At 35.2% G+C, this 25681-nt stretch overlaps 1 protein-coding gene and 1 long non-coding RNA gene across 5 annotated transcripts in view; one reads left to right on the top strand and one right to left on the bottom strand.

Moving 5' to 3' along the window:
• The window catches only part of LOC141377893 (uncharacterized), a 57050-nt gene extending 39555 nt beyond the window's left edge, over positions 1–17495 (top strand). Inside the window, exon 3 of one of the 2 annotated variants that reach the window (XR_015509737.1) lies at positions 17448–17495. This is a non-coding gene — a long non-coding RNA (uncharacterized LOC141377893). Of the gene's footprint in view, positions 1–13080; positions 14137–17447 lie in introns of those variants that run through there. The other variant, XR_015509736.1, reaches the window with a different exon arrangement.
• egfem1 (EGF-like and EMI domain containing 1) overlaps positions 1–25681 on the bottom strand; it is a 119410-nt gene that overhangs the window by 16906 nt on the left and 76823 nt on the right. For all 3 annotated transcript variants that reach the window (XM_087283185.1, NM_001080189.1, XM_087283186.1), the window contains 6 exon segments: positions 23286–23414; positions 15201–15329; positions 13070–13198; positions 6437–6568; positions 3917–4045; positions 3497–3625 (listed from right to left, as the gene is read on the bottom strand). In XM_087283185.1, coding sequence (XP_087139311.1) covers positions 3497–3625; positions 3917–4045; positions 6437–6568; positions 13070–13198; positions 15201–15329; positions 23286–23414 — 777 coding nt within the window.

The raw sequence follows: 25681 nt of genomic DNA, 5'->3' as shown, positions 1-25681 counted from the left end.
AGATGTTGGAGATTTTGGAGGGAGGGAAACGTGACTGAGTGAAGGCAAGGGGGAAAAAGGAGAAATTAATGGCTAAGAGGTTGGAAAAGTTGGCAAGATAAGCAAGGAAACAAGGACAAATACACTGTAAAAACTGCTGGGTTCCACACCAATTCTTTATGCTGTCCCAACACAAATAGATTAGGTTAACTTGTTTAACAAATTTAAGTGTATTCAACATAAAACAATTAAGTTGTAAAAAAAAACTAAGAAATGTGTTTTTTCAACTCATTTTAAATAAGTTGAAGAATTTTTGTTCTGTATTCCCACATAGCAACATTTCTTTGGCCCAGCTCTGGCCCACACTGAGCCCACTCAAAGTTTTTGCTTGGCCCACAGTAAAGTACGGTACATGACTGGCATGAAGGGCCAAACATGGACCATGTCTGGGTCTAGTCTCAGTCAAGTTAACAACCCATATAGTTCAGCCTGAACTGGGCTAGCTATGCCCCATGTTGGGCAATGTCTGGAAGGCATAATTGAAGTATCACGAATAGGCATGGGACGATAACTGTTTTCAAAGGTATACCGCAGTTTGAGAAAGTTAAGAAAGTTGAGAGTTAAGTTAAGTTAAAGTTGAGAGTTAAGTTAAGTTAAAACTGCCAAAATCTTCTGTAATACTTTTCCTAAGGTATGTGTAAGATTTTTTATTAACATTTTTTTTGTTTGTTTTTAGGACAACAGTATCTCCAGCAGAAAAAAAATCTAAAGATGCCATTTAAAATGTAAAGAAATCTGTGTTTTAAAAACAAATGAAGACAGCAGAAGTCAATGATTCATTTGAATTATATAGCCTGACGTGTTTACTGCTTCAAAATGTCATAAATCTTCCAAAAAATACAATATATTGTTTTCAAAGGGGAAAAGTTTTGGTTTTTTTACCCAGACATTTAAAAAGAATATATCTTAGAGCAGGAATCACAATACCGCTCAACCGTGATATTTTTATCCAAGGTTATCATATCGTCAGAATCTTATACCGGCCCATGCCAAGTCACAACTGCAATGAAATGGTTATTAATAATATAATTTGTAAAAAAACAATTTGGTTAATAAGATATATGTAATGTAGGGTTAAATTCAGTTATTTTTTATTGTTTATTTATTGATTTATTTACATACAGGTAACAATAGATTAATAATTCTTGATTGTTTCCTGGATTAAAATGAAGGCAATTGAAGATGTTATATTTGTATATCAAAATATTTCTTTACTCATAATTTAAATGTATTTTAAATGTGGGTCAAGATGGGCCAAACTTACATGGCCCACATATCAATTTTTAACATCTGGGCCAAATACTACATTTGACATCTGGCCCATGCATGTCTTGCGTTCTGTCTTAAAGACTGTGTCACCTCTGTCAAACCTGGGCTATATGTTTGGCCCACGTGATGTATGTCAGAGCCCGATGAATGTCTGCTGTGCCAGAATTCTTTGCTACCTGGGCTGCTGTTGTTAACTCAGACAATTAAAAGGTTTTCATTAAAGCTGAAAATCGAAAACAAAAAAATTAACACAATATGGAAAATGGTTAACTAAATAAATTAAAAGGAGTTGAAGCACAAAATTACTCAAATAAAACTTTAAACATAAAAACATATTTAAAAAAATAAACAACCAATCCAAATAAAGGCACACTCAAAAAAAAAAAAAAAAAAAAAATCTCATTGGATGAACTCTTAAGTTTAATTGAGGGCAGGATTTCAATCCAATAGATTTGTTTAGCACCAACTAAAAAAACTATATACACAATTAAATGCAAGTGAGCTTGTTCAACATGATTTTATGAAATAAAAATTAAAGTACATTTGTATTTTTATTTAAGTTCAACTGAAAGTTCTTATAATATCATGTAATGTATGTCTATAATGTGTCGTACATTTCAAAGTCTCTTGAAGTTATCCTAAATGAACTAAAAAGCCATTTTTGAGCATATTTAATGATTTGCATATACAGTTGATTGAGACTGATCCCAGAACTAATTTTAGGACAGTTATTGCTCACTGAGCAAAGCAACACACTGTATTTTTGTTAATTAAGCAGCCAACATTCAACGCATTGGTGATTCTGCAAGGTGGTAACCTCAAAACTTAAAGCATTACATGAAAATCTTCAACTAAATTTTCAAGTCTAAAAAGTCTATCAACTTTAAACAGCTAAAATTACTTTTATTGTCAACATTTCCCTCTCTTAATTCAATCCCACGCAAAACATACTGGGAACTACAAATCCCCTATGAAGGTAGTTAGATACAAAACGCTTAAGTTAACCTAATGGTTTACAAATTCAAGTGGACTAAACATAAAACAAATAAATTGGCCAAAGAAATGACAAGAATTGTGTTGTTTGAACAAGCAGCAGTAATCAGTGCATCAAATGTTCAGTGCAAGTAAAGTGTCTAATGTTTCAAATATTTATTGTAAAAAAAAAAAAATCTAATAAGTTTCAAGTATTAAAATATAGGTAAAATAACGCTCCTTCACCATTCAGTTTAACATAGTTTTTGAAAGTTATTCTGACTTTAATAAAATACATAATTTGATTTTAAACATATTATATATTATTTTAAATGGATTGCTGAAAACCTCATAGTTTAGTAAGGATAAGTGGTGAAGCATAAACATTTAAAATGACAATTAAGTATTTTGGGGCTTCACAGTGTACCTTAAAATATATTTAAGATGTCATGAAATTATTCTTGTTCTTAATATGCATGACGAGACTTTTATTATTATTATTATTTATTTATTGAACAATTTAGATTTAGAACTATAGAAAAAGCCTGAAGCAGGTCGCACACCAGAAGCGCCGCGCCATGCATTTTAGAATTCTAAACATAGGTTTCTATCAGGATACACACACCGGCGCCGCAAGTCGGCGGCTGTCGGCGGCGCCCGGCGACGGCTCAGGACGCAGTTCGTTTTTCAGCCGCGCCACAGAGCGCCATCTGATTAGTTTCATGTTAAATATCATTCGAATGTGCGCGTCTGGTGTGTGATACCTTAAACTGTCATGTATGCGCCGTGTCGCGGCGTCGAGCGGCGCTTCTGGTGTGCGACCTGCTTGAGATCCACCCAACAGAAAGGTCAATAATAATAAAAACAGTAATAGTGGAATAATCTGGACAAAATCAGGATTGAAACGTCTCTGATGCAGTCTTTCTGTAGTCTCTGATACAGCCTCTCAGTCTGACCGAAATTAATGACGAGACTTTTTGTTACAACTACAACTTCTAAATGACATTTTAATAGGATTTATCTATCAATAATTGTAAGAATGCATGATGAGTATTATTGTTTGCACAGTGAAATATAGCAAATTAAACAGGATGCATTCTGTCCATGTAAAAATTGAAATATAAAAGAAAAAATGTAAGCTGCGTTACACTTTTATTGATTTGTTTTGACCCATAAATAGTCCTATAATAACACAGCTGTCCACAAAGATACATACTTTGTTCACAGGACAGTCCTGTTGTACCAGGGGCGCAGTTACACCTCCCTGTCTCTGGGTGGCACTGTCCTTTCTCCCCACATGAACACACCTGAGCACAGTCTCTCCCGTAGTGACCTGAGGGACAACCTGAGAATAAAACATAGATGCTATTAAACATATACCTTAAATTAAATTGTGCTCCTGACACCATTCTAATTTTAAGTTTTGGAGTTTTAATGATAACCTATGTACAAAAAAAAATCAACCAGGCGGTAAGATAACTGTTAAAGAGTAAATAAAACAATGCAGAATGCAACAGAACACATTAAATATGCATCAGTTTGAAAGATGAGCAAGTTATACCTGCTTAAAAAAGAGGCAAGATGCTATAAAACAGCTAAAGATGTCAGTCTGATTGACTGAGTATTAGGTTCTTACTGATGCTGCAGTTGGGTCCAAAATATCCTGGCTGACAGATGCAGGAGCCGTTTCTGAAGTCGCATCGGCCTCCGTTGGCACAGCTACACCTCTTCTTACAGTAGGGGCCATAAGTGCCCTCTCGACATCCTGTGAAGAGCAGAAACACTGACTGTATCTTCATTCATTCATTGTGTTTTCAGCTTAGTCCCTTTATTAATCTGGGGTTTGCCACAGCGGAATGAATCGGCAACTTATCCAGCCTATGTTTTACACAGCAGATGCCCTTCACTGGGAAACACCCATACACGCACTCCTTCACGCACATACACTATGGACAATTTAGCTTACCCAATTCACCTATAGCGCATGTCTTTGGACTTGTGGGGGAAATCGGACCCTGACTGCATTTTTTACATACATATTAAGTTAGTAGTTGTAAGTTATGTTATGTAGGGTGTTTTATTTAAAAGTGACCCTTTTTTATTTAAAAGCCTACTCTTTCTGGCCTTCTACAATAAGTTTGACATGGATCCAAGGTCAAACACAGTTTAGTATTCTTATATTATACATTTTAAAATCACACTTTCTTAAAGAGCCTTTAATGATTCAATTTATTTGAAGATTTGTTCTTTCTAAACAACCCTACTTCTGACCAATCTGACCCCCACATTTATTAACCAATACCTCACGATACTTCCTTCCCTGGACAGTTGTAAACATTACATTGTAAGGAGTATGATAACTGTATTATATTAATGTTAGGTTGCATGTTGGAAGAACTAGTTGATCAACTTGTCTGGGTATGTGGGATAATTTAAGATGCAAGCAAAACCAAATGTATCAAATGCATGTGCTATTGTAGATTTAGTTTTTCACTTGTGCGGTGGCTGTGATTTTGTCAAAACACCTTTTAAAATGCTTTCTACAGGTCTGCAAAAAAAAAAAAAAAACATATACATTTTTTTTGTGATAGATGAACGTTTCAGAGGCAATGTGTATATGTGATCTGACACAATGTGAGGGCAAATTTATTTTTTCACATGTGCAAAAAATATTACATAAAATTTTCTGACTCTGTCTGCACATTAAATGATTTTTTCTGGAAATAAAGTCGAAAGTCAAAAACCAGCTCCAGCTTTCAATGGTAAAAATCGATCAGTCTACATAGGATTAACATAGATCTCATATGAAATATCTCATGAAATAGGAATTCCTGACTGTTTCAGCATTTTTGGAATTGATTCCTTTTTTTTTCTTCTTTTTTTTTGAACAATGAGCTTATTTGTCATGCACTTTGAACTTTAATATTTTACAGACCTTTTACATTCAGAAAGAGCTTCATCACACACTATACACTGATGGTAACATTTAATATAAACGGCAACTATTAAGCAAAACTCAGTTTTATAAGGAGTTTAAACACAGTTGTGTGGCAACAGTCTGTAAATATAACCAGCTTCTAATGGCAAAAATGCATTAATTTTATTTTTATAATCACACTTCTTTAAAACAGTCTGCAGAAATACTTTGATTGACATTCTCCCTTTGTACGTGTCATCAAGAGAAAGCCCTGCCCATTAGTGACGATCTCTCCCTCATTAGCATAGATACCTGCCACTATACTAACACACAAGCAATTTTAGCTCCGCCCTCTTTTGAAAAGAGCACAGTCTCATTTGAATTTAAAGCGACAGTCAACAAAATTAAAATCAAAGCCTTAATGGGGCACTTTCAAAGAGTTATAAAAAGTATCTGTGTGATATTTTGAGCTGAATTGTCACATACACACCCTAGGGACACCAGAGACTTATATGTTGTAAAAAGGGGCATTATAAGTCCCCTTTAAGCCCCATGTATATAATTAAACATTACTTTTATTGTAGGGTACGAATTACAGGGGGGTTTGACCGCCCATTAACGCTTGATGTGGTAGTAAATGGTAAGATAGTATTATTTATATTATTCCAAATATAAAAAGTATATTTTTTAATGGAGGTCAAAACAAGATAAATTGGGGGGGGGGGGGGGGGGGGGGTCATTTGTTTAATACTGAGAAATATTTCACTCTGATCTGTATTTTAAATAATAATGTTAATAATTAAAATATTAGATAATATAAATATACATTTGACCACACCATATAATGATTCCAACCATTGTTTATGCATAATTGCACCAGTCTATTCGAGGAAAAAAGCCTGAAAGTGGCAGATATAGATCACCAGTAGACATTGTGCACTTTGTTTTCTTATAAAATAGGTGTTTGTATCTATATTTAGCCTGAAAATCAAATCAAATTAGACGCAAAGTTTGTAGTTTAACCCACAGTAACATCTGAAAAAACTAATCCGAGAATACTGTTGGTCAGAACACATTAAATATCCCTCAAAACGCTGAAAACTTAAATGCGTTTTATTAACAAACTAGATGTAATAAAAAAACGCATAAATGACTTAAGCATGCCTTACACAAACTAACCGAAACTGCTGACCCCCCTGATCATCAATGTATAATTCACACACTGATAATATGCCTTACTGAGAAGACAGCGATTGCCGTTGTAACCGGGTTGACAGCTGCATCTCCCAGTGATGTGGTGACACCTGTACTGATCTCCAGAGCACGAGCACACGCGAGAACAGTTCAGGCCGAACCTGCCCTGTGGACACACTGAGAGAGACATAACATCAGAGAATGACACAAAACACGAAGAGATGATTTTAGGAGCATGTGTGAGTTTTCCATAGCTGTCTAGACGCATTCCTGGCATCAGGCCTCAGACAGGAAGGAGATATGATATGATATGAAGGGGAGGCTAGACATTTCTTGTAACGTCATTCAAACATGCTTACTTTCATACACGTTCACATATGTCTGGAGTTTCTGACAGAATACAGGCTTTAACTGTGTTTGCGTGCCCATTAGGTAAAATAATGGCACCCACATTATTTAACAAACACATGCTGAGACATTTTAATGGACCTGCAGACAATTGTTTTGGTAACACTTCATTTTAAGTCACAATTCATACAATTAACAGACCATTAACTAAGAATATTAGCTTAATAAACTGTAAAATGGTTGCTTATTAATAGTTAGTAAGGTAATTGGATTTAGGCAGGTTATAACATATCTTAATAATAAGCAGGTAATAAGTATTTTTTTTTTTTTTTTTTTTTTAGTTTTTGGTACATATTATTTTTTGACACCAATTTTGCAATTATTTCTTAGTTTTTATTAACTAACTGGTTTTACTAACTGGTGATCTGGGACCTTTAGCCAGGTCAGATTACTGTGCATATTTTAGATAAATGACAATAATTCTTTTTTAAATGTAATTATTATTTTTTTAAGATCAGTTGTGGAATTAAAAAGTGCAAGTATAAAGATATATTTAGCTTGTTTTGACACATTTAAAACTTGTGGCTAAGAAATAATTATTTATTTATTTATTTATTGGTGTGGTTAGAAAAAAAATTGGTAAACCCTTTTGAGCTCTGAAAAGTCATGTAAAATGCAATGCGACACAACCCATTTGCTGATGTACATTGAGCAAGCTCATACACAACACAGAGAAAAAGTTAAATTAATAAGGAGGCATAAGAACAACCCATTCATTCATTCATTTTCTTGGCAGCTTAGTCCCTTTATTAATCCAGGGTCGCCACAGCAGAATGAACCGCCAACTTATCCAGCAAGTTTTTACGCAGCGGATGCCCTTCCAGCCGCAACCCATCTCTGTGAAACATCGACACAGACATTCACATACACTACGGACAATTTAGCCTACCCGATTCACCTGTACCACATGTCTTTGGACTGTGGGAGAAACCGGAGCACCCGGAGGAAACCCACGCGAAGGCAGGGAGAACATGCAAACTCCTCACAGAAACGCCGACTGAGCCGAGGTTCGAACCAGCGACCTTCTTGCTGTGAGGTTGACAGCACTACCTACTGCGCCACTGCCTCGCCCGAGAACAACACAACATCGAAATAAAGTAATTTTAGCATGTCAAAGTCAGATTTTTCATGCATATAAAATATATTTTCACAGCAACAAAAGTGTGGCTATTGAAAAGGCGAGTGGCTAGTAATGTTGGAAATCCACTAGCCACCATGGCTGGTGATCAGAAAAGTTAATGTCAAGCGCTGGTAGTAGTAGTCAACGCATTCATAGTAATAGTAGTAGTCATTGTTGTAGTAGTCGTAGTCATAGTCGTAGAAGTCATCATCGTAGTTGTCATAGTATTATTATTATCATTATATGACTACAGCAGTGGTAGTAAATGGTAAGATAGTATTATTTATATTATTCCAAATAAAAAACGTACCTATATCAACATATGTTATCATTTAGTTTAGTTTAGATGGTAGTTATCAACACTGTTACAGACCTCAGACCGTCAGGTCATCCTTATTGTTAAGTCTATGTTTAAGTAAAAGTGTGTCTGTGTGTTTGTGTGTGTTCAGCCTAGCGACATGTGTAAGAGATAAGCTCAGACTCCAGACTAAAGAGAATAATTAGACTGTTGTCATTAGCTGTGTCTGCTGCAGTGTGTGTGTGTGTGTGTGTGTGTGTGTGTGTGTGTGTGTGTGTGTGTGTGTGTGTGTGTGTGTGTGTGTGTGCGCACGTGCGTGCGTGTGTGTGTGTGTGAACGTGCGTGCGTGTGTGTGTGTGTGTGTGTGTGTGTGTGTTCATGTCTGCTCCAGACTTCTTATCCTTACACAGACAAAAACAAAGCCTGCTGTTTGAGTTGGCTGCTCAGCGCTAACCTTTATCAGATGTCTCACATCCACAGAGAGAGAAAGAGAGCGCTGGGCGAGTGTTGAAAGAGTCGCGAAGAAAAACCCCAGTGTGTGTAATGTGAAAATGATAGAGAGACACAGGGAGTGTGAATTACAACAGAGAGAAGTGTGTTTAGGGTTGGTAATTCAAATAGCAACTGAAACGTTACTTAAAAATGAACATATTTATAATTAAAAATGGACATTAGGATTTTTGTTAGGCCCATTGAATGAGCTGGACAGTCGAATAGATCTATGAACAATGTTATTTTAATGTATTTAACAATATAATTCATTCACTGATTCATTCATTTTCCTTCTACTTAGTCCCTTATTTATCAGGGGTCGCCACGGCAGAATGAACCGCCAACTATTTCAGCATATGTTTCATTCAGTAGATGCGATTCCGCCCACAACCCAGTACTGGGAAATAACAATATCTAATAAAATAATAATAAAACTTGTGCACACTTATTCTACACACATACAGGCTCAACAATAAACATCCGTGCATGTACACATACATACACATATCTGTCTTACTATATATATATATATATATATATATATATATATATATATATATATATATATATATATATATATATATATATATAATATATATAATCACCTTAGAATTATAAGGTTCTATCTGACATTTTTGTCAAAATTGAGTTATTGACATATTCTTATTAATTGACAAATTACTTACATTATGGGATGTTTTTTAATAAGTTGTTTACATTTTAAGACTTTTTATTTAAAATCAAATGTAACGCACATACTGTTTGCTATTGAATGCAAAAACTTTGAAGTTCATTATCTCAAAATCATTCAGAACACATAGAACCTTATAATTTCAAAGTGACGATATATAAATACAACAGTTCTTAAATCTGATCAGCTGATAGCCGTGCGATACGCCAGAAACAGCACTCTACCAGCCTCTTCACCCTTCACAGTTGTGTATTACTTCACCCACACACAGTAACAATCAGAGGACACTACAGTTTGACAAATATTGCTGTTGTTAGACAACATAATGTACTTTTGAGGCTTTTTTTGTCGAGAATTTACAATGTGCGACTATGCAGTTTATTTATAAGGATAGTGCCTATTTTAAAATATTTATAATTTCTGAGGGACAATTCATGAGGGCCATATAGCCTGTCATTAAGCAGACCAAAGATAGTTGACATTGTCCATCCACAAGATGGCGACAGAGACCGCATAATAAGCCCTTTTAGGAGGAAAAACCCAGTATAATTTTAAACTACAGCTCATCAAAAACTAGTCTCTGTATAAATCTCTGTAGACTGATGGCATTTCATGACGTTCAGCCTATAATCTTAAATTGTGAACTCAACACTTCAGGCTTTACGCTAGAGAATCATTCAAATACTAGCTCTAAAGTGACGTTAGTGTCAGCTGCAGATGTAATTTAATGGAGGAACAAAGTAGTTCCTCATACAAAAGAGTTTTAAGACTCTACGTGTTTCATTTTCTTTCTTATAGACATGATTATGCCGTCGAACTGTTGTATAAATGCAATATCACACTCGTAGCAGTGCGATATGGCCCACCAGTGCCGAAATACAGCCATATAGCACTTACATATATACATATAGCACATACATATTATGTGATATTGCTCATATATATATATATATATATATATATATATATATATATATTAGGCTTGGGCGATATTACGGTATTATGGTATACCGCGGGATCTAAAAATAGCAACGGTGTCAGTTTCAATACCGTTATACCGTCATAAAGTATTAAATATCCTTTATTTAATGCCTAAAAAACGTGTGTGTGGTTGTCATCACGGGACAGTGTGGAGGAGAGAGATAGAGGAAGAGGGAGGGGGAGAGGGTGAGAGGGAGAGGGAGAGAGGGACAGGGAGACGTGACGTGACGAGTCGCGCTTCAAAGTGTCCTGCAGTTTGGCAGTTTAGACTGAACAGAAGGGAGACGTGGTTAATATGAACGAGAGGTCTGCATTAGAGCTGAAGATCTTTGCCCGAACCCGGCGAGACCCGAAAAAATCCAAATCCCTGCATTAAAATCCATCCCTGCAAAGGTGAAGCAAATTATGACGAAGTAGTAAAAAAAGAGAATTTTGACGGCGGTCAAGCCAGTCAGAAAGAGCGCATTCCAGCCGCAGGTATTTAGCGGTCGCTCATACACTGCGTATTACGGTAGAGCCCTAAACCGCAAGCTGACAGGTAAAATGACGAGGCCACTCGCTACCCTTAAACTACGGTCATGGAAAATTAAATGGATGTTCCTGACTGGTATAAGATGAATAAACAATCCTACCTAAAACTTGCAAAATCAGCCAGATCAGAACTCTGCATCTCGGCCTGTAGCAGTAGCAGTGAAACGGTGTTCAGTGCTGCTGGACGCACATGAGCGCAAGACTGCGCTAAAGCCAGTGGATTTAATAATGTTCCTCCACAAACACACGTAGTCTAATCTTGGTGAGTAAAGGGTTTTAAATTATAAATAAATATTAATTAAACCATATAATCATAATGTAGACAGAGTATACAGACTAATGGTGGCATTATTCTTTTATCATTCAGCTTCAATTTAGTTACTGCCAAAATACCCGTCATCATTTAGAGTTTATTTGATTTGTTAAGCAAGATTTCTTTTCATTGGTGTGTTGGCCAATTTAAAGGCTAAGTGCATGTAGACCTACAGAGTGCTGAGATGTTACGATGTTTCAGAGGACTTATTTTATTTCTTTGTTCCAACTTTCAAGTGGGATATAGTCTACGTTTGTTACGAATAAATGCTGTTAAAACATATAAATTACTCATTCTTGAAAAAAATGCATTAGAGCTGTAAGGGCTCGGACTTTATAAAGCTGTCAATCAAAATGTACGTGTCGGACTCGGGACCTATCGGGTATAATTTTTATGGCCCGATTACAGCTCTCTGCATTCCCGCGGGAGCCGGCCAGATTTCTTACGGTGTGGGAGTAAATTTCTGAATAAATCGCGGGAGAGATGTGTGTGTGTTTGTGTAAGACAGAGAAAGTCTCTCTCTCTCTCTCTCTCTCTCTCTCTCTCTCTCTCTCTCTCTCTCTCTCTCTCTCTCTCTCTCTCTGCCTAAGGTCGCATAGAATGTATTCAGTTTCTGAATGGTTTAGGCTCAAGCCAACAGTTTGGTGACGCTGTCTGAGCCTTACGTCATAATTTTTTTTATTACGCCGGTAATACCGGATACCGGGGTAAAATATGGAGGCGGTTTGGCGGTCTCAAAATTTGGACACCGCCCAAGCCTAATATATATATATATATATATATATATATATATATATATATATATATATATATATATATATATATATATATATATATATATATATATATATATATATATATATATATATATATATAGAGAGAGAGAGAGAGAGAGAGAGAGAGAGAGAGAGAGAGAGAGAGAGAGAAAGAGAGAGAATTGCTGGTTGTTGTTGTTGTTATTGAAAATAATTGAGTTATTGAAATCTACTACTGAGACTACAACTTGATTTTCAAGTGGATTTTTATGTGTATTGTTGAATTTTCACAGCAGTCATACCTAAAATTTTGCATATCATACTAGCAGCTAGCAATAAATCAACATTTTAATGTTAGATTTATTTATTTATTTATTTATTTATTTTTAAAGACCTACCTAAATTTTGCTTAATCTAAAATTTAAATCAAAAATTTTAATCTAAAGATATATTCGATCTCTCAAAATAATTTTACATGTATTACTTTAATAATCAAATAATAAGCAATAATTTAATAAGCAAAAAGTCAATAAATAAATAAGTGACAGTAAAACATATATGATTTATATAAATATTACTTTAAGCTTCTATTTATCAACGAAGTATGATAAACATTACAGTTTTTCACAAATATATATAATATTAGGGTCTTTGGACTGTGGGGTAAAACGGAGCACCCAGAGAAAACCCACGCCAACACAGGGAGAACATGCAAACTCCACACAAAAATACCAACTGGCTCAGCCAAGGCTTGATCCAGCGACCTTCTTGCTGTGTGGCAACAGTGCTAACCACTGAGCCACATAAAAAAATATATTTAAAAAAAAAAACTATAGTACAATAGTAATTATATTTAACAATATAGTTTTACTGCATTTTTAATAAAATGAATGCAGCATAGATCAGCATGATGAAGTATTTATAGAAACATAAAACAAGTCTTACTGACTCAAAACTTTTTAGTGGTAATGAATCTCCTTTGTGTATATATTGAATGTATTTATAGCCATGCAGATGTATATGGAGTGATTTATAGGATATTGCTACTACAACTGTCCAAGACTCAGATGAAACAGAGAAAGATCTTACTCTTCTCACAGCTGTTCCCAGTGTAACCTGCAGGACATCCACATCTGCCCGTCACATGATCACAGGCCACGCCCACTGGACAGATGCATTTCTGCTCACAGTTCTTCCCGAACCATCCAGATGCGCAGGCTACACACACACACACACACACACACACACACACACACACACAGACAGAGGGAGAGAAAGCAGATGTATAGCGGATTGAGCACCCATGTGAACATTCCAGTGCGTAATGGAGACAGAATACAGTAATTTGTGCGATGACATGTGAATCACTGCTATCAGTGCCTACAAACTCCTCACTATAAATCACCGTAATCACTTACATCTTACTAACTACAGCCAAATAAAGCACTCTGCGAGACACAGAAAGAGAAAGACGGACAGATGTGTTTTCTTTGTTTGGGTATTTGTGTACAAAAATTTATAAATAATACATAAAGGTCACCATGATTCAAAATAGACTATTTGTTTTTATGGTATACCCGAGTGTTTATTCTGAAAAATGTATTAGATCTTTATTTGTCCATCTTTTTTTTTCTTCAGTGCATAATGTTGCTGTTCGAGCAGGAAAAAGTTACATAAGAAACTTCAAAGGGATCTGATCTATATACTTTTTCCAAAACGTTTTCTTAAGTAAACATGCACGTCACAATAAGAATTTGGTTCGTAGTTTTGTGGTGAACAATCCCATCTGTGTATGTCATTTAAAAAGAAATGTTTGCCGTTCTAATCTTAAAAATGCACTTCTGTTTGTTTTTAGTTAAGTTCTTAAAATGTGTCAGTTTGAGTTATTGGGCGTGGCTAACATAATTAACCATGCCCCTTTAACTATGTTTTTACAACAAATTGGGAGGATATGGAGTCCTGTTAGGTTGTAATAATTTTCCGGAAACCGCTTTTCCCAATCTTTCTGAGTGAAATGCCAACTTTATTACATCAAATCAGCTCACAGTTGAAAAAACAAGCTACACCCACTGTTGTTTCATTGTATATTCAATTTCTTCATGAACTGCGTCACAATAAAAAAATAAAATAAAAAAACGGTCACAGCTTGCAGTTTAAGAAGACTTTAATGTGAGTTTTTTGCCATGTTCAAATATACTGATACACATCCAATTTCCTAATTGTTTACTTCCACAATCCTAACCAGAATCATGTGAACTTTATAAGTAACATTATGCAACCCAGGCTCATTGGGAATATGTGTCCAGGACTACATTTTTGAGAACTAACAAATATGTACCCTGTACTACATTGTCTTGCAGTTTTGGTTTTCACAAATCCACTAGAGGGTGCCGTGTACATTTTGACAATCTCAAATTCGTTACTAGGGCATGTTTTCTAGGGATGTCCAGATCCGATCACGTGATTAGAAATCGGGCCCGATCACGCAGTTTCAGACTCGATCAGAATCGAACGTTACCTCCCGATCAGGACTTGAATAGGTATATAAATACATCTAGAGCCCTTATTTCAACCTTATTTCTTAATGGTGCAACTAAAAAAAATCTGAAGTTGCACTAGTGCGACCAGCTGTTCGAGAGAAAAAATGTAATTATCTTTTGGTTCAACAGCCAAAATAAACCAAATAAATTTTTCAAAAAGTATCGTTAATGGAATATTTATAATAATATGATCTTGCTTTTGGTTACATCAATACACTTTATTGGATGTTGACTGTTACAATCACTAAGTTTTTTATTAAACAAGTGCACTACCACAATGTTTTTGTTGATGTAAAAATATATCACATTTTTATATTCTAGCCTTGTTTATCTTTAATACACAGTTAAAGTTAACATACAAGTTAGACCTCTTTCTTGACTTCCCACAGAAACAGCAACGTGTGTGGCATGACATCACTTCATTGCAGAGGCGCTATTGGTTAAATGCCGGCAAAGTAGAAATCTTGATCGTCTTTTCTATTATGAGGTATAAATAAGTAAAATGTCTTCTTGAATTGGTAGATGAATATTCATCTAATCCATTCCCAATGTATTGGATGAAAATACAACCTACCCATTCAAGAAGATATTTTACTTATTTATACCTAATAATAGAAAAGACGATCAAGATTTCTATTTCCCGTTGTCGTGTTTTAGGTTTGAGTGTGTGTTGAACTCACTCTGTTGGCAGCGGTCTCCTGTCCACCCAGGTGCACAACTGCATTGGCCGCTCACCGGGTCACACAACCCCCCATTGTGGCAGTCACATGACTGACTGCAGTTCAGACCAAATGTACCTGCTGGACAAGCTAGAAAAAAAAACATATATTTAAAGCAAACCTTTAAAAAAAAATGTAAATGTGTAGACACACAAACATAAGTTTTCTTTACTTTGTCTGTTTTCTTTCATATTGTAAATGAGCTACTGACCTGCATACAGACTATAGCCTATTAGTTTGGTAATATTGTTTGTGTATGAAAGAAGTCTCATATAATCAGCAAGAGCATATTTATCTGATTTAAAGTACTGTATGATCTGCAATTTTGTTAAATATTTTTGCATTTTAAAATAACTGTAAATATATTTTAATATATTTAAAAATGTAATTTATTACAGTGGTGACAGACTGGCAGACTTTCCAGCATTATTACTCCAGTCTTCAGTCACATGATCCAGCAGGAATCATTTTAATATGCTGATTTGATGTGTTTAAAGAAAATTTAGGATTATTTCCAATGTTGAAAACTGCTTAGCTCTCTACCGCATGGTGTTGCCATATGGAAACATGATATTTATGTTAATTTCCCTGCCACTGTTTCTTTAAGACCAACATTCTTTTTTTTTTTTTTTGCAAAGAGAAGACCTTAGTGTAGCCAATAGTGTGCTTTGGTTAAGTCACATGACCTGCAGTGTTTTTCTGTGGCACAATTTCTGACAGACTGGCGTTTATTGTGAGTAATTGCTGAAAGCAAATGAAAACCTCAATAAAAACAAAGCATCAGCTCATGTCAGAACCACAAAAACAATCTGAAACATCACCTCAAGTAAGTTATGAGTACATATTCAAAATGTGTTGCCAAATTGTCACCTTGGAATTATAAGGTTCTATTTGCACTCTGAATGATTTTTTGATAATAAGCTTTAAAGTTTTTGCATTCCATAGCAAACAGTATGTGTAACATTTGATTTATCTTAAAATGTAAACAACTTATAAAAAACATCCCACAATGTAAATAAGTTAATTTAATAAGAATATGTCAATAACTCAATTTTGACAAAAATGTCAGATAGAACCTTATAATTCTAAGGTGATGAAATGGCAACACTGTGCATTAGTGGAGAGAGCGATATTGCAATGGGTTAGCTAGCTTGCAAGGTCAGCTGTGGTCTTTTAAGTTGTAACAATAACAACATGGAAGCTGGAAGCTATATATAATGTTGATATAATGTTCATATGTTAATGGCATTTGAATTCTGGATAAAATCACATTTTAAAGGCAATATTTTTGATTAGATATTAATACAGTGTATTAGTGTTATGGTAAGTGAAAGATGAAAAGGAAAAGAACTGGCTCTTCCTGCAGATGAAAGTAAGGATGAGATGGGTTTTAGTGACTGAGAATGATGCAGATTGGACATTTGATAAGAGCAGTGATGAAGACAGTTCAAGTAGCTCAGAGGCATAAAAGACAGGCGTAGAATATATAAACATTGTTAGCTAATAGCTACATTATTCTGATGCATCTGGATATATTACAATTGTTATTTATTTGCTATAACATTTACTGGAGAAAATTTGTATGTTGCATACATGATGATACAATATTGTTTGTTTTCAATAATATTCAGCAAAAAAATGGAATTATTAAAAGCTGTTGGAAGAACATTGGTTAAAGTATGTATAAGGTGTTAAGAAAAGAAATATCGATCATAATGCCTGCAGAAATGTGATGCAATTTCTTCAGGATTTATGAATAGAAAATTCACAGTGTTTTTTACATGTTTTCAGTTACTTTTTGAATATTATATTTTTATTTTCTTAAAGTAACAGAGCAACACAAAAAGCAACAACAATTATATAACAAAAAAAAGGCAAAAGACAGAATTTTTTTTTTAAAAACCATTATTACATCAATTCCTCCAGTATTATACATTGGTCAACAATGTTACACGTGTATATCTAGGCCAGTGGGCGCAGGCAATATGGTGATCATCCAGAGGATGACAGGGTTATACCTTTAAACTGTTATCCTGGGCATTTGACAACTAATTAAAAAAGGGTTTCCAGGTGGCTTTGAAGCCGGTAATCAGAAAGATTGTGTCTTAGTCTCTCTAAATGTAAAGTGCTAAAGAATTCTGAGAGTCAGGATTTAAAAACTGGTTTTGATGCCTTTTTCCATAAACACAGATTTTTTTTTTTTTTTAGAACCATTCCATATTGGACAGCTTTAAAATTGATGACTGAACCCACAAAGTGAGTAAGACCAACCAAAGTTTGGTCACTGTTTGGACCAACCAAACAGTGGTTGCTACATAAGGAACGAGGTCACAAGAATAAGCCTAAGAGTAGAAGTTGAAAATTTAGCTCCAAAACTCAAAGTTTTGGGTATGACCAAAAAAGATGTGCAAAAGGGCCATCCACAGATTCACATTTGTTACATTTAGAGGAGATGGAGGGGTAGAATTTATTAAGCTTAACTCTAGAATAACGAAGCCGATGTATTACTTTATATTGGATTAGTTGATGTTTGGAGTTAATAGAATGTGTATTTATGACCTTGATAGACTTTTCCCTGTCCTCATTGGTAATTTGAACGCCTAAATCTTTCTCCAAGGAATCTTTCAAATACAAGGTAGATATGTCAAACTGATCATTAAAAACGTCTATAAAATGGGAAATCACATTAGAGGCATCAGGACTGAGACAGAGTAATTTGTATACATCATGTTCATCTGCTATTAGTTCAAAGTGGGAGATGTATGAACATAGTTTCTCAGCTGTAGAAATCAAAAAAAAATGTGATGGTCAGAGATCAAATTTCTGTTTCAGCTGAGGAAATGTATCAAATTTACCATCCATGTACAAGTCTTTTACAGTGACCAATCCTTTACTGGACCAAATTGAAAATGTGGGGTCATTGAGTGATGTGGTTATGAGCATTAGGGGTGAACAATGTAATAGATGGCAAATTAAATGCTTTACGGATCTGACACCATATTTTGAGAGAGCTGCTAGGTATAAAGTTTGTGTTAGGTACTTTTATCGATGGTTAAGGTGCCGCAAAAAGTAGAGTAGAGAGTAGTTTGTAACACACAGTTACTTGTAATCTTTTTAGTACGTATATATATTGATCAAAATATCAAAAATGCTAATTTTCATTATTATGCGGATGATATACACAGCTGCATCTACACCCAATCTGGCCCTTTCTTAACTACAGATCGCTTTTAATGTACTTCAACATAATTTATCTGAGTTAAAACTAGATTAAAAATGCAGATAAAACAAAACTAATGCTATTTTTAAATTCAAAACAAACCAAGAAAAAGCTAGGTCCTATTACTACTACTCATGGTGCAGAGATTGATTTGGTGTCCCAGTACAAATATCTTGTAATTTGAATTGATGATACACTTTCCTTTTAGGGTGTACTCACACTATGTACAGTTGCCTTGAACCGGGCCAAAGCACGCTTGTTCCCCCTCCCATCCCCCCCGACGGCCCACACTCACATTACATTCGGGCCTGGGCAAGCTTACTTCATCAATGATGCGCTGTTCAGTAGAAAAGCGATCTGGCTCAGCACAGAGGACATTTCTCTAGTTATATTGTTTTAGTCGTTTGGGATGCAGTGACACACAGTCAAATATTTCACCAAACAATCCGCCACTTTTGACGCTCATAAACAATCATAAAGTCCTCATGCTGCAGGTATTTGGAGGTTTGTTAAAGGTGCAGCTGTGGTGCAGTGAGGGGTTTGTATCTTAATCTACGACAGTTTGCATTCATTAAATGGTAAGAATGACCAATAAATCCATATGAAACAGTCCCTTAAAAGTCACGTCTCGCTTTCAGTTTTGGGCTTAGGTGAGTTTTGCACTCACACACAAGCGTACTGCGCCAAAGCCCAAGTGAACACCTCTTCCAACCGGGCCAGGGCCGTCCAAGTGAACCATGCCTGAGCCCGATTCAGAGCACTCACACTTCTCAAACGATCCGGGAAACGGGCCTGGGCACGGCTCGGATAACATAGTGCGAGTAGTCCCTTAGTTCTCACATTCAGCAACTGGTGAAAAAATTCAAAGTGATTTTAGGCTTCTATTTTAGAGTTAAGATCTGCCTTTCTTTTTATGCTAAAAAGAAGTGGACTGATGCAACATTTATGTCGATATTGGACTACGGTGATGTTATCTATATGCATGTTTCATCTCAAAGTCTGCATGCATTGAATACTGTTTACCATGGTGCACTAAGATTTATAACTAATTTTAAATCTCTTACTCTTCGTTGTGTGCTGTATACTAGAGTAGGTTGGTCTGCTTTGTCCATCGGTAGGCTCAAGCATTGGCATATCCTTGTTTACAAATCTATACTGGGTTTACTCCCATCATATCTACAGAATTACACTTGTAAAAGGCCTGTCCTTAACCATGGTCTTCAGTTACTGGATATTTATTTACTGTCTGTTCCTAAATTGAGGACTGAGATGGGGAAAAAGGCTCTTAGGTACGCAGCACCTTTTGCATGGAATAATCTGCAAACACAGTTGCAGTTCAAAGAATTGATTAAATGCTTTTGAAAAGATTATATAAGATTTAGAAGTTGAAATAGGTTTGTAGATGTTTTGAATAGTTTGTCAGTGTGATTCATGTTAACCGTTAATAGTTTTTTTGTTTGTTGTCTGTTAGACCTATGTGACATGTATACTGCCTAATCTTGGTCAGGACGCTCTTGTAAAAGAGATTTTTAATCTCAATGTGTCTTTCCTGGTAAATAATGCTTATAATAATAATAATAATAATCAGTTTAATCTGTCCCTGTTCAATACAAGTAGATTTTAGTTTTAGATTTTAATTTTAGTCACCCTAAACTTTGCAACAGTAGTATAATCTACTAATCTAGTAGTACACAATCTTGTTAGTGATTGTTGTTATTATTATGAATTTCTGCTAAAATTGAAGTATGAACAGTGTATTACAACCTAAGATTACTTAAAACATATTAGCTCCGAAGATAATGCATCTACACTAAATACAAATGGATTTAAGTAAGCATCTTTCCACACTTTATATGACGCCTGTAAATGATTTTTCTAAATAGCCTGACCGCATTCGTTTGGTATTGACACAAATGGCAGCAGATCACGCAACTCCAAAACAAAACAATTCGAACCGACAAAAGAGTAGACGCAAATCTAAACGATTTAAAATGATCACCGACCACAAAACTGACTAATAACATCACTCGACTCCAGAAAAGTTTTTCATCCCAGTCAAGATTGCACTGAAAAGCACGTCATGGGAAAGTCAGACGTAAAAATCAAAGTTCTAAAGAGAGGGATCATTAACACAAACCTCACTTCATTAAAAAGAGAGGGAGAGTGAAGCTGAACGAGAGATAAATCTTTATTGGGCTCACGATCTATTAAACTACTGACGGGAGATCGCATGAGAAGACGGATGCTGCTAAACCAATGTGCCGCAGAACTCTCTTTAAAAAGCATCTCAGTCTAATAAAATATAGACAGACGCACAAACAGAACAGCATCCTTTCACTGTAAACACAAACACACACACAGATGCCAGGTTGTTTAAAGCATCCTATGGAGATGTGTTTAACTTTTCTGTTGGCATTTCTGTCTTTTTTTTAGTGCATTTAAGTCCTACTGGGATGTTCATATTTACAATTTGGAAAGAAGTAATTGTAATGTGGCAGAACGGTGGCTTAGTGGTTAGCAGGTTTCTTCCGGGTGCTTTACAGTCCAAGCACGTGCTATAGGTGAATTGGGTAAACAAAATTGGCAGTAGTGTATGAGTGTGTGTAAATGAGTGTGCATGGGTGTTTCCCAATGGAAGGGCATCCGCTGTGTAAAACATGCTGGAATAGTTGGCAGTTCATTCCGCTTTGGCAACACCTTATAAATAAGGGACTAAGCCAAAGGAGAATGAATAAATTAATGAATAAATGAATTATTGGAATACCAATAACAATTTTGGGTTCTACTAAAATAATTATGCATGATTTCCTAAAATCTACTTCTCCTAATTAATGAATAAAGAATGGGCGTAATGTAATTTTAATTACATTGAGTAATTCTAAATTCTCTATATACAGTAGTCAACCTAAAGTGGATCCTTAAAGTGGATCCAAAACGCTTTTCCAAATTGTATTAAGACAGGAATGGGTGTTGGTCAATAGTTTTAGGAAAACTTTGATAAAAAAGTTTTGATCCACTTCATATTAAAATAATATTATATATATATATATAAGTGTATTTTAATATATATTTGTTTTATTCATTTGAATTAAAAGTTTTTTTTTTTTCATTTGTTTAATCTTTGTTGTTTTCATATGAATTTATTTTAAAGTTGTAATAAAGATTTCAATTATTTATTCTTATTAGTGGAAAAACACTGTATGACTTTCACTTTTTTATTATTTTACTTTGTGTTTTAGTTATTTTATTACTTTTATTTTATTTTGAAGTTGTACTAAATTAAAATTAGAACAATTCCTTTGGCAATTATAGCAAAAATTATGTTATAAAACTTATTTTAGTTTCACTTTCAGAGAATTCTAAGAACCCTGCTTAACTGTGTCTTTTACTCAGTTTAACCAGTGTATTTTAATATAATTTTGTTTTATTAATTTGAATTAAAATAGTTTTTTCTTGTTTGTTTAATCTTTGTTGTTTTCCTATGAATTATGTTTTAAGTTGTAGTAAAGATTTCAATTCTTTATTCTTATTAGTAAAAAAAAAGCTATTTTGTTATTTTCATTCAATCATTCGTTTCCATGCATTTTTCTGGGGCTGGGTCTCGGGAGCAGTAGTTTTAGAAGAGAATTGCAGACTTCCCTCTCCCTAGACACTTACTCCAGCTCCTCCGGGGGGATCCTTTGGCGTTCCCAGGCCAGCCGAGAGACATAGTCCCTCCAGCGTGTCCTGGGTCTTCCCTGAGGCCTTCACCTGATAGAACATGCCTGGAACACCTCCCTAGGTAGGCGTTCAGGAGGCATTCAAAACAGATGCCCGAGCACCTCAGCTGACTTCGCTCGATGTGGAAGAGCAGCAGCTCTACTTCGAGCTCCGCCCGAGAGACAGAGCTCCTCACCATATCTGTAAGGGTGCACTCTGCCATCCTGTGCAGGAAACTCATTTCGACCGCTTGTATACAAGATGTTCTTTCGGTCATGATTCAAAACTTTTTTTAAAGCTTTTTTTATTACTTTATTATTTAATTTTTAAGTTAAACTAATTTGAAATTAGAATGATTTCCTTGGCAATTATAGCAAAAATTATGTTCTAAAAAATAAATGAGTTTCACTTTCAGAGAATTCTAAGAACCTTTTTAACCAACAAAAACTTTTTACTGCTTAAAGAAGGTTTTGTCATGATTATGACAAATTACATGTTGTTAATGAGTGTTCCACAATGCTTTTCCACATGACTTGAATGCACAATTTACACACACACACACACACACACACACACACACACACACACACACACACACACGTGAGTGCTTTGAAACATCCAATCAGCCATATCTGTGAACTTCTGTCCTATAAAATGTTTTAGCTTAGCATAATTACAAAAATATTCATCAATAAATGTCCACCAGGTATTATGCTTCAATTACTCGTCATTACTTAAGCCATCCTAAAGGAATAGTGCACCCAAGAGTGAAATTCTCTCATCATCAACTCACCCTCCACTTGTTCTGTTGAACACAATAAGAGATATTTTGAAGAATGCTTGAATTTGTCTAAAAATATTGACTTCTATAATATAACTTACTGCTGAAGGAAATGACAACTAGTTTCCAACATTCTTCACACAATCTATTTATTTTGTGTAAACGATCAGTATATTGATATTTTTAGGTGTACTGTCTTTTTAAAGCCCTCAAAAGTTGGTTCAATCACTCAAGAGGCCTGTGTCCGGATGATCTCGTCTGTTTAGTTATTTCTGTGTGAGGATGCGGCATTCAGCCGGAGATGAGCCTCCAATCACACCCAGTTTTAATGATGTGGGCTGCTTACCCAGAATGCAGTGCGGCGGTGCCCAGCCGGGGGTGCAGCGGCAGGCGCCTGTGATGTGGTGACACTGGGCCTCGTTCCTGCACTGGCACATCTGCGCACAGTCCTGCCCGTAAAACCCGACGGGACATCCTACAGAGGAGAGCAGATCTGAGTCATAATGAGAAACGGTACATCATCTCAAAGTCAAGCGCACAGATCCCGATGCCAGTGTAATTGGGTTACTGTTTTACCAGCATCCACGTGGACACATTAGGGCTGACAGAAGATCTCATATCATAATATATACGTCATCTTCTGTCCTGTGATAAAGATATATATACATATCAATATTGTGCATTTCTGTAAATTCACACAATATTTGATGTATCTTGATTACATTTAAAAGACTATTTCAGGGTTTCCGCAGGTTTCATCAAGTCAAATTAAAGACTTTTTAAGACCATTTTAGGGCTACACAATGGCTCAGTGGTTAGAACTGTCGCTTCACAGCAAGAAGGTCACTGGTTCGAGTCATGGCTGGGCCAGTTGGCGTTTCTGTGTGGAGTTTGCATGTTCTCCCTGTGTTGGCGTGGGTTTCCTCTGCTCTGATTTCCCCCAGTCCATAGAGATGCGGTACAGGTGAATTGAATAAGCTAAATTGGCCGTATAGTGTATGAGTGTGGCACTCAGTTTGCATGTAAATGCGAGAGTGTATGGGTGTTTCCCAGTACTGGGTTGCATCTGGAAGGGCATCCACTGCATAAAACATATGCTGAAATAGTTGGTGGTTCGTTCTGCTTTGGCAACCTCTGAAATAGAGACTAAGCTGGAGGAGAATGAATTAAATTTTAGACTTTTACAGGAATAAATGCTAGGTATTTTATTCTAATGGTCAGATTGGACAAATGGAAAAGAGATTGACTTGTCTCATCAAAACAATTTAGTTATTTCTTAGTTGCGTATTTTAAATAATGTGTCAAAACAAGCAAAGTGTAGTTGTATACATACATTACTTTAAAAAATAATAATAATGACTGATTTTTAAATCTAGAATAAGTTTAAAGTAGTTGCAAATCATGTCAGTGTCCTGGTAGCTCTAAATACATGGAGAACTTTTTAACTAATGTTATTGTGAGGAAGATAATTCAACCATATTTGTAAATAAAGTTAATAAATACAACTTTTATTGAAGTTTTATTGAGATGGATTGTTGGTGATTGAATAGGTGCAGCCCTTGCTTTACATGGACATAGGAAAATTAAGACCTGTTTAAAATAATTTAAGACCTACAAGAAGAGTCTATTTGAGGCCTCACATTTTTATTTTTTGTCATCTAAAACATTTTAAGTATTTCTTTTTTTTTTCTTTTCTTTACATTTTAAAGTACAGTATATACTCAGAAATGTACTTTAATTCATATTTCTTACTTTTTTTAGAACGACTAAAAAAAAATTTAAAGAAAATACAAAATATTGTACTTTCAAGATTGCAACTTTCTCGCGATGTAGTTATTCATGTTTCTGTTTGCATCCTCATAATGATGTATGTTATTTTGTACGACCATAAAACATTACTACAATAATAAAACAATACCACTGTTTGTCATTTCATTTCGTTCTGTTTCTCGTTTTGTTTCGAATTTCATCCTGTTTCTCATTTTGTTCTATTTCCTTTTTTTTTTTTTTGTTCCATTTCTCATTATGTTTCATTTAGGTTCCATTTTGGTTCAGGTTAGTTTTCATTCTGTTTTTCATTTTGTTTTGTTTCTTGTTTTGTTTCTCATTTTGTTTCATTCTGTTTCTCATTTCATCACGTTTCTGGTTTCGTTCTGTTTCTGGTTCCGTTTACTTACATTTCTCGTTTCGTTTTGTTTGTTTTTTTCAGGTTACTTTTTTTACGGTCCAGTTTTTATTTATTTATTATTATTATTATTATAGTTGTTGTAGTTTGGGAGTTTTTTTATATATTAATTGGGGTTTCTTTTTTCTTTGAGGCTAACTCCTCCTTTCACCTGCGGCTAATTCAGATTGTGGGTTTTATAAGCGGAAGTTGAGAGTGCGTCTGGGTGGCTCTCAGTTTCCAGTGCATGTCTGGCTGATCCTCCTGTTTTTGCTCTGTAGCAAGCATGACTGGTACTTGCTGAGAATCTATGTATCTTGTTGTTCCGATGAAGGTTTGAGAATTTTGTGTGCGTCTTGTGCAGCCGCTGCTGAGGAGCCATGCTGTTTTTGGTGCTATTTAATTTAATAATTTAATGCTTTTTAATTATTTGTTGATCTATGTTTTATGTTTGATCTATGTTTTATTTTGACTGAGTGAATATTGATAAATTAATTAGTCTAGAATTTTGTTGCCACTTTATTTTAGTAAAAGACATGTTTTTTGTCTCTAAATAATTAGAGAATTGTAGTTCTTGA

Source organism: Danio rerio, chromosome 15 (assembly GCF_052040795.2).
Source record: "Danio rerio strain M-AB ecotype USA chromosome 15, GRCz13ab, whole genome shotgun sequence".
In the NCBI taxonomy this organism is placed as follows: domain Eukaryota; kingdom Metazoa; phylum Chordata; class Actinopteri; order Cypriniformes; family Danionidae; genus Danio; species Danio rerio.
Note: the sequence above shows the minus strand (reverse complement) of the source record. Positions and strands in the feature narration are given on the sequence as shown.